The sequence below is a fragment of the Mandrillus leucophaeus genome, unplaced genomic scaffold (assembly GCF_000951045.1).
Source record: "Mandrillus leucophaeus isolate KB7577 unplaced genomic scaffold, Mleu.le_1.0 Scaffold281, whole genome shotgun sequence".
Classification (NCBI taxonomy): domain Eukaryota; kingdom Metazoa; phylum Chordata; class Mammalia; order Primates; family Cercopithecidae; genus Mandrillus; species Mandrillus leucophaeus.
In genome coordinates, this window is record NW_012102932.1 from 1,061,935 (window position 1) to 1,072,729 (window position 10,795).

At 40.1% G+C, this 10,795-nt stretch overlaps 1 protein-coding gene across 1 annotated transcript in view; it reads right to left on the bottom strand.

Moving 5' to 3' along the window:
• MCCC2 (methylcrotonoyl-CoA carboxylase 2 (beta)) overlaps positions 1-10,795 on the bottom strand; it is a 70,873-nt gene that overhangs the window by 26,818 nt on the left and 33,260 nt on the right. The window contains exons 7-8 of the mRNA XM_011985231.1: positions 6,042-6,155; positions 964-1,028 (exon numbers count right to left, since the gene is read on the bottom strand). Of these exons, the coding sequence (XP_011840621.1) occupies positions 964-1,028; positions 6,042-6,155 (179 nt within the window). The remainder of the gene's footprint in view (positions 1-963; positions 1,029-6,041; positions 6,156-10,795) is intronic.

Here is a 10,795-nt window from a genome sequence, read left to right on the forward strand (position 1 = left end):
TCTACAAAAAATAAAAACAAAAATATAAAAAACTGAAAACAAAAAAAAATCCAGCCTGGGCTACATCCCAGTTACACATAAAAAAAAAAAAAAAAAAAAAAAAGTCTAAAACCTTTATTGAGCAACTATGATGATAAACAAGAAAATAATCATAATGGCAATCAACATTTATAGCTAACTTATCAAAAGCAGGTACAGTTTCATTCTAAAGCAATCCACATGTATTGTATCTCATTTACTTCTGACAACATTCTAGGAGGTAGAGGATCTTCTTACCCCTGCACTCTAATCTAACACGGTTAGGCCAATGATGTGACGAAGCCAGCTCACACCTAACTCACAAGAGCCAACTACGTGCATCTGCGTCTGATTCCACATAGAGGCATCATGTTGGCAGCTTGAAATCAGCCATGGTGGGATCACTCATACCACAGAAATTGGCAAATGCCACAAATTGGGGCTTTTTTTCCTCCCCAGAGAACCAGTTACTAAACATTTACCTGCACACCCCAGGGTAGACCCACCTCCTCTATGCTCTCCCTCTTCTCCTTTGTAAGCCTTATCACGTATCAGCCACATTTACATAATTTTGTGCAATTACTTGTGATTGCCCACCTCCCTGACTAGAATATAAGGCCCTGGAGGTCAAAGATGGTATCTAACTTCTTTTTTCAGCCACCCAGAACAGTGCCTGCTACATAACAGGTGCCCAGTGGATGTCTGTCAAATAAATAAGAAACCTGTCTCTCCATTCCTTCTTGGCTGATGCTCTAGCTTGGAAATGCAAGTCTATAGTTCAAAGAATTGAACATTAAACCAGCAGATCAAGAACAAATAAACTGTGGTGTGGTCTGGCAAGTTTAGCACCCGAAATAAATATGTAAAACTTCTTTTAAACAAACAAACAAACAAACAAACAAAATGACACTCAATCCTGGAAAGAAACAACGATTTCTGTTTCACCTGCAATGAAGATCAGCACCTCCAAGATCCTCAGCGGATACTTCTTCCCCAGTTGCCGCTTTAACCTACAACAAGGATAAAAATCATCAGTGAAACCGGTCCATCAGAGATATAAAAATGCTTCCTCAACATGCACATCTCCTCACCTGACTGTACCTGCACTTTTTCTTCCACAGAACTAAAGAAGACTGTGCTTTCTCATTCCATGCACCTAGGAAACCTGGAGACTATTATCTCTACTCTACAGGTGAAAAATCTAAGCCCAGAGTCACCAAGAACTTGCTTACAGTCCACAGCAAGCAATAGAGTATAATTTGAGCCCACACGTTTCCAGCTTCCAGCCTGAAAGACCTGAAAGGCCATCCTCTTTCCCTATGTCATGCTGCCCTGACACATGTGGTCAAGCCTTTGTGTCTGTGTGTGTGTTCCTCCCAAGGCCTGGGATCTCTTCTTCTCACCTACCTGACGAATTCCCACTTACCTTTCAAGTCCCACCTCAAGTTGCCTCCTCTTTGCAGCTTTCCTGACCCGCCCAGGCCTTCTCCATGGTATTAATAGAGGACTGCCTGCCTATCCATGGTCCAAGGGTGTTGTACTTACACCTCCAAAACGGCATGTGTCAGAATGTAGTTCAGTAATGTGCATGTATGTCTGTCATCTCCTCTATGCTGTGAATTCCTTGATGGCAGGAACCGTGATTTATTCATCTTTGAATACTTAATAACATGCTGAAAAATTCCATTTACTATCACAAACTCTGCCTAGGAAAGAGAGGTAGGAAAAAAATCTCCAAGATTACCTAAACCTAAGATCTAGCAGAATGTGGCCAAAAAGAAAGAAACCTCAGTAATAAATTAAGAATAACTTAATTATAGCCAGAAAAATTCTACCAGGAAAAAGAAAGAAAAATAATTTAAGGCTAAATGCCAATCCAACCCCTTAGGAACTATTTATTGATTCCTACCTCTCTGAAGAAAAAGAAACAAATTAATCAACCCAAATAAGAAAAGCTTTCATTAGAATAATGAACATTAATCTAAAATACAGCACAGAGAGGTTGGAGGTAAAGAGAAAGTCTTTCCTGAGGGGAGCCCTGAAAAAAAAATTAAAAAGAAAAGAAAATACAGCATAGAAACAACTTATTACTCACTACATCAAAAGCTTTGTCTTAAATAAAATATCTTTCTGCAGAGAGAGTTAGTTAAAATTTTCACCTCCAATTATTCCGCCCCCAGAACTGAATTCCTGGTTCTTTTCCTTCCAAAACATTCAGGGTAAATTAACATCAGTCCAGACAATAACAAATTATAAGAGGTATCTGGATATTTAAAGTTGCAAAAAGGAATAAACAACAGATAAATTATATTTATTTTCAGGGATCTGACTAATATCAACCAAAAAAAAATAAGAATTTGTCATCAGTTAATATTTATTGAACACCCACGTTTGATAGTGTGATAGGTGCAAAGATGATAGAAGTCAAAGAGGAAATTAAAACAGCTCATTCGACTAAATGACAAGTTCAAAAGATAAACAAAAGACAGGAGAACAAAAAGCTCCTTCAAAAACTTGTCTCACTATCCGTTTTTTTCAACCACTCTAAGCTACTAAAAGCTACAGCAACTACACCCCACACTATGTGCAAACCCTTCAAAGCCCTTTCTCAACATTCAGTCAAACATGTGTCAGAATTTAGAATTCTCTAAAGGATGAGGCTGCTGCTACTGCTTTTTTCTCCCCCTGAATGCAGTCTTTCAAAGGTGGATTGCTGGATGGGGTCCAACAGAACTTCAGGCTTCCCTGGCTGCCAAGTGGCTTCTTTATAATGTACAAGTTAACTGAATTAACTGAATGGACATTGTAACTACTGACCCTTAGACAAACTCTTCTCTCAAAACCCTTCATGTTATTCCACTATTATGATCTGCCTATATTTCCAAAAAGATATTTTTGAATTGTAGCCATATCTTTACTCAGTTTCTAGTCAAAAGATAAACAAGAATGGCCCATGAAAGTTTGTACCTTTTACTATACAAAGGTAAATTTTGAGTGCATTTTCCTCTCATTAACAAATAACAGCTATCACATACAAGAGACATGTTAAAATAATAATAATAATAGTAATAATAATGCTACAGGCTTTTAAAATAATGCCTTAAGACTTTTACATTTGAAATGGCAGCCCTTCAGGCCTACCTGATCTTCAGTAAAAGTTATGAAAAATTAACACTGTCTTTTGGGAAACATACTTATTTTACATCAAAATGTAAGCTCTATTTAATACATTCTTTCTAATGAATTTGTATTAGTATTCCATAACCAAAGATGATTCTTGGACAAATTTTGAAGCAACAAACTTTTTGGAATAGAATTCACATACCATAAAATTCACTATTTTAAAGCATACAATTCAGTGGCTTTTAGTACATTCACAAACTGGGCAACCATCACCACTACCTAATTCCAGAAAATTTCGTCACTCCCAGAAGAAACCCCATCCTCATGGCGGTCACTCCCATTCCACCCTCCTCCCAGTCCCTGGCAACCACTAATCTACTTTCCGCCTCTATGAATTTGCCTATTCTCAATATTTCATACAAGTAAAATCAAATATTTGTCCTTTTCTGTGTCTTTTTTTTTTTTTTTTTTTTTTTGAGATGGAGTCTCGCTCTGTTGCCCAGGCTGGAGTGCAGCAGCACAATCTCAACTCACTGCAACCTCCACCTCCCAGGTTAAAGCAATCCCCCTGTCTCAGCCTCCAGAGTAGCTGAGATTACAGGCGCACACCACCACGCCTGGCTAATTTTTGTTTTTTTAGGAGACACAGGGTTTCACTATATCGGCCAGGCTGGTCTCAAGTTCCTGACCTCAAGTGATCCACCCACCTCAGTCTCCCAAAGTGCTGGGATTACAGGCATGAGCCACTGCACCCAGCCTCAGGCTCAAAAAAATCAAAGGTCTTTCTTCCACCCTGTTTCCTCTCCTCTACATTTTAAGTAGTATTTTTGTATCTTTTCTAGAACTTCTTTATGCATATACAAGCATACAAATGTATATTTCCCTCCATTTTACACAAAAGTTAATACACTGTAGGAACCTTGCTGCTTTCTCCTAACAGCTTATTAACTTGCTATCGCTCTTGAGTCAAACACTGGTATAGCTGAGGTAAAAGAAAAAATAAGTAAAAGGTTTTTTCTGCCAAGACCATTCAATGGGGAAAGGAGAGTCCTTTCAACTAATGATGCTGGAACAACTGCAGATCCACATACAGAGCCATGCCGGAGCCCTTCCTTATCTCACACCCAAAAACTAGCTCAAAATGGATCACAGACCCAAATGCAAGAGCTAAAATTATAAAACTCTCAGAAGAAAACAGAGGAGTAAATCTTCATGACCTTGGGTTAGGCAAAGGCTTCTTGGATAAGACACCAAAAGCACAAGAAACCAAAGGAAAAAATGCATAAACTGGATGTGATCAAAATTTAAAACTGTTGTGCTTCAAAGGAAGACATCACTAAGAAAGTAAAATAGACAGCCCACAGAATGAGCAAAAATATTTGCAAATCTAATAAGGGACTTGTATTCAGAACATATATAGAATTCTTACAACTAAATAAAAAGACAAATAGCCCAATTTAAAAATAAGCAAAGAATCTGAATAGACATATCTCCAAGGAAGACATACAAATGGCCAATAGGCACATGAAAAGATGCCTTGGCCAGGTACAGTGGCTCATGCCTGTCATCCCAGCACTTTGGGAGGCTGAAGTAGGCATACCACCTGAGGTCAGGAGTTCAAGACCAGCCTGGCCAACATGGTGAAACCCTGTCTCTACTAAAAATTCAAAAATTAGCCAGGAGTGGTGGCGTGCAACTGTAATCCCAGCTACTTGGGAGGCTGAGGCAGGAGAATCACTTGAACCTGGGAGGTGGAAGTTGCAGTAAGCCAAGATCATACCACTGCACTCCAGTCTGGGCAACAGTGTGAGACTCTCTCAAAAAACAAAAAATGCCTCAACATCACTAGTCACTAGGGAAATGCAAATCAAAACCAAAATGAGGTACTACCTCACACGCACAAAGATGGCTGTCATCAGACAAACACACAATTACAAGTGTTGACAAGAATGTGGAACAATCAGAACCCTCACATGCTGCTGGTAGAAATGTAAAACATGCATTAGATAGATTGGAAGTTTTTCAAACTGTTAAAAATAGCTACCCCATGATCTGGCAATTCTACTCATAGGCACATATCCAATAGAAATAAAAACATTTCCATGCAAAAACCTATACGTTCAAAGCGCCATTATTCATAATACCCAAAGCAGAAGCAACCTAAATGTCCATCAACTGATGAATGGATAGATAAAACACAGCATATCCATACAATGGAATATTATTCAGCCATGAAAAGGATGAAGTGATTCCTCAAAAAACTACACATAGATTTCCATATGATCCAACAATTTCACTTCCAGGTATATACCCAAAAGAAATGAAGGCAGGAACTTGAATAGAGATTTGTACACCCACGTTCATAGCAGCATTATTCATAAGAGCTTGAGAGTGGAAGCAACCCAAATATCGATTGATGAATGAATAAACAAAATACAGTGTATACATACAACAGAACATTATTCAGCCTTAACAATGAGGGACACTCTGACATCTGCTACAATATAGAACCATGAGGACGTTTTGCTAACTGAAATACGTCAATCACAAAAGGACAGATATTATATGATTCCACTTACATGTGAGGTACCTAGAATAGTCAAATTCATAAGGACAGAAAGTGGAATGGTGGTGTCGAGGTGGCAGAGGTGACAGAAATAGGGAGAATTTCAGTTGGGAAGGATGAAAATGTTCTCGAGATAGATGGTAGTGACGGTTGCACAACAATATGAACATACTAAACGTCACCAAGCTGTACTGAAAAAACGGTTACAACAGTAAGTTTTATGTTATGCATATTTTATCACAATATTTTTTAACACATCCAAAAAATAGTTAAAATGGTGTATTTTATGTTATGCATATTTAATTTCCATCAGCCAACACTCTTATGTTCTTACCAAGGGGGGTCCTCCCAAGAAAACGGTACCCTGCTTGCGTACGATGATGTTTTCATCAGCCATGGCAGGCACATAGGCTCCTCCTGCGGTGCAGGAGCCCATGACCACTGCAATCTGGAATCCAAGCACACGACAAACACATGAGATGCAGCTCGTGCAGTGACTTCTATAGTGTTTGATCCAGAATCCCACAAACACTGCAGTGACCAGGGGACATTACTGGTTGGTCCCTGAACATCATTTAAACAACAAAGTCCTCTAAATGTTTCAAAGAGTTTTCTGACTTCTTGTATCAAAACATTTTCAAGGGCTTATGTCTCACTTGTACAAAACTTATGGACAATCTAATCTCCCTGTCAGAGAGAAGACTGGCCTGATAGACTACTGGCCTGAGAAACCAGTGGAGAGAAGAAACCCACAATATACCCATAATTTTGCAAAACTGTATTAAAAGGATAACTTTTATGTCTAATAATAATAATAAGTCCTCTAAACATTTGCCACTTACCTCACAGGAATACTAAAATAACTCTTCAAATGGATGTTATTAATATTTTGTTACACTGGATGTAATACTTTCTAAATATAAAACTAATGTTAAGACTGCAGTTTAAAACCTTGCTCAAAAGAAAAGTCAATTGTATTGAAGCTGGGTGATGTGTACATAGGGTTCACAGTACTATTTTCTCTAGTTTCGTGTGTTTAAAATTTTCCATAATAAAAAGCTTTAAAAAAATCTTGCTCGCAAATTAGTATGGTACCAAGAATAATAAATAAAGGTTTGGCTGATGACTCCTAAATAGGAATGAACAATATCACCAAAGAAAAATAAAGTATATAATGAATATTTTTAAACTTAGCATATGAAAGCAATTTTTGCTACTAATTCCAACATTCCATCAGTTTTCCTTACAGGCATGCAAACAGCATGTTCTGAAAAACAGCATGCCATACTAGTATAATCAAAAGATGAAAGGTAACATGAGTTAGCATCTTTCCATCTAAATGGCCCACACAAAAAGCATTCTTCCTCAACTAAAGCTTTCATGTATGTTATTAAAAGTGGCTTCAACATTTATTTGTCAACATATTACAGAAGTGATTATCACTTACAGTTTTGCTTATCAATCACCCAGAAGTTCGTGTTACAGATATCTATGGCTACAAAAAACTTGCCTACGAGCACAGAGAAACCCTCACGTAGCATTGTCACAATAGCAAAAATATGTAAATAACCAAGATGTCCATCAATACATTTTGAACAGATAAATAAACTTTTGAAGGGGTATATTCTTTTCAAATCTGTGGCAAAAATAACAAAATGTAATGTTAACGCTTAATAGATCCAGGTAGTGAGCACACAAGCATTCAGTTCTATTATTCTATATACTTTCTGCATGTTTGAAATATTTTATGGGCTTTCTTTTTCAAGTTTCTGTGGGAAGCAAAGGACACAATTTTACCTTAGCATCCTGTTCTCTGTACCAGAACACTGAGTTCAGCTCAAACTATTTCAGTACTCAAAAAGAAATACAGTCAAGGAACTTAGAGAAGAGTCACAGTGATGTCAAATCTAAAACGGAACAGTTTTCAAAAATAATACCTAAAGAACTAAGCAGGCATGGCAGAGTCCCATGAAAACAACCAGAGGGCAAAAGGAGGAGAAAGAAAGCAACTGTCAGCAAGAATTCAAAGACCAAGATGAGGGAGGGAGGTGGGGGAGGAAACAGAGGAAGAGGAATTATTGTGTTGAGGTGTAGTTAGACAGGCTGGGCACAGTGGTTCACACCTGTAATCCCAGCACTTTGGGAGGTCGGGGCGGGTGGATCACTTGAGGCCAGGAGTTCAAGACCAGCCTGGCCAACATGACAAAACCCAGTATTTACTAAAAATATAAAAATTAACTGGGTGTGGTGGCGCATGCCTGTAAACCCAGCTACTCAGGAGGCTGAGGCAGGAGAATCACTCAACCTGGGAGGCAGAGGTTGCAGTGAGCCGAGATCACGCCACTGCATTCCAGCCTGAGCGACGGGGTGACAGTCCATCTTAAAAAAAAAAAAAAAAGGCAGGGGGTGGGTGTGGTAGTTCACGCCTGTAATCCCAGCACTTTGGGAGGCTGAGGCAGGTGGATTACCTGAGGTCGGGAGTTTGAGATCAGCCTGACCAACATGGAGAAACCCGTCTCTACTAAAAATACAAAATTAGCCAGGCGTGGTGGTACACGCCTGTAATCGCAGCCGCTCGGGAGGGTGAGGCAGGAGAATGGCTTGAACCCAGGAGGCAGAGGTTGCAGTAAGCCGAGATCGCACCACTGCACTCCAGCCTGGGCAACAAGAACAAAACTCCGTCTCAAAAAAAAAAAAGAAAGGAAGAAAGAAACATCGTAAGACAAAAGTAAGAGAAATGATGAAACTAAATGCCATCATACCATCTACTACAGACTGAATGTTTGTGTCTCCTCCGAACTCATCTGTTGAAGCCCTGTCCCCAGTGATAGTAGGCGGAGGCAGAGGTCTTTGGGGAGTAATATGGTGATATGAGGTCATGGGGTAGGGCCCCCCACACCCCACAGGATTAGTGTCCTTATAAGGAAGAGACAGGAGATCTCTTTGGCCACCATGTGAGAACACAGTTAGGAACAGGGCCCTGACCAAGAACCAGGCCATGCTCGTACCCTCATCTCTGGGGACTTCCAGCCTCCAGAGTTGTGAGAAATAAATGTCTGTTGTTTAAGACATCCAGTAGTCTATGATAATTTGGTATAGCAGCTGGAAATGACTAAGATACCATTTGAGTAGGGGAAGAAGGATGGAAAGGAGATCTAGAAAAGTCTCACAAGGGAATAGCTGACAAATTACTGGCATATCTACTTCAGGGAATTTTACTATATGGCTAAGGACGCTTCCGACACGTTTCTCCACAGTTCCTCAACAACCAAGGAAATCAGCAGTCCACCTCTCTGACACTAGCTACACAAGCTCAGAAAAGGACAGGAGATTCTGGTAACCAAGCTTTTAAAATGGTCCCCCCAAACCTGTGACTTGGTATTCACATTCTGTGCAGTTCCTTCCTCTTGAATATGTGGTGGGTCCAGTGACTCGCTTGTAATAAAGAGAATATGGCAAGTGATGGATTGTCACCTCTGTGGTCAGGCCACGAGAAACTGTCTACCATCCTGCTGGCCCTCTTGCTCTTGCTGGCCCTCTTTCTTGTCTTCTCCCTCTCTCGCTTTGATGAAACCATGTGACAAGCTGTGAGATGCTGTAGGGAGAGGCCGTATGGCAAGCAACTGAGGAAGGCCTCTGGTCAGCAGCTCGTAAGAAACTGAGGCCTGCAAAGTGCTGGACCCTGCCAACAGCCATGGGAGTGAGCCAGGAAGTGGGTCCTTCCTAGTCAAGCCCCGAGATGATTGCAGCCACGTGAGAGACCCAGAGATACGCTGCGCCCAGACTCCCAACCCACAGAAACTGCGAAATAATTAATGTGTGTTGTTTTACACCGCACAAGTTTGGGACAATTTGTTCTGCCACGATAGGACAATTAATACAGAGATAAAAAAACATCTATCTTAAGTGACTACAATTGAAGTGCATCTGAAGACTTGAGACAGACTTTGTTTGAAAGTACTTATCTAATGTTGTTCTTCAAAGAACCTATCTAAACTGTTCAACTATTCCAGAGATGGCAGACAGTATGCAGAACTTTTTTTTTTATTTTTTCAAGAACAGTTTATGAACCATACTGCAGAAATATGTACAACTTTCTGTGCCATCCCAGAAAGCGAAGGAAAACCAGGAACAGGACACGGAAACCATGTTAGCCAGGATGGTCTCCATCTCCTGACCTCGTGATCTGCCCGCCTCGGGCTCCCAAAGTGCTGGGATTACAGGTGTGAGCCACTGCACCCGCCTTGAAATGCATTTTTAAAACAAGCCAAGCAGGGTAGCACACGCCTGTAATCCCAGCTACTCGGGAGGCTGAGGCAGGAGGATTACTTGAACCCAGGAGTTCAAGACCAGGAAACCATTATGTTAAGTGAAAGAAGCCAGTCACAAAAGACCACTTATCATATATGATTCTCTTTACATGAAATGTCCAGAACAAGCAAATCTATAGACAGAAAGTAGCTTAGTGGTGGCCTAGGGCTGCGGCGGACTGGGTAGAAATGGGGAGTGACTGCTATTGGGGAAACGAAAATATTCTAAAATTGATTCATTCAACTCTGTGAATATCCTAAAAGTCATTGAATTGTACACATGAAATGGGTAAGTTATATGATACTTGAATTATATCTCAACAAAGCTGTTGCAAAAAACATTTTTTTTTAGCTTTATAATTTCTTTTTTTTTTTAATTATACTTTAAGTTCTAGGGTACATGTGCACAATGTGCAGGTTTGTTACATATGTATATTTGTGCCATGTTGCTGTGCTGCACCCATCAACTCATCAGCACCCATCAACTCGTCATTTACATCAGTTGTAACTCCCAATGCCATCCCTCCCCCTTCTCCCCTCCCCATAATAGGCCCTGGTGTATGATGTTCCCCTTCCTGTGTCCAAGTGATCCCATTGTTCAATTCCCACCTATGAGTGAGAACATGCGGTGTTTGGTTTTCTGTTCCTGTGAAAGTTTGCTGAGAATGATGGTTTCCAGCTGCACCCATGTCCCTACAAAGGACATGAACTCATCCTTTTTTATGGCTGCATAGTATTCCATGGTGTATATGTGCCACATTTTCTTAATCCAGTCTGT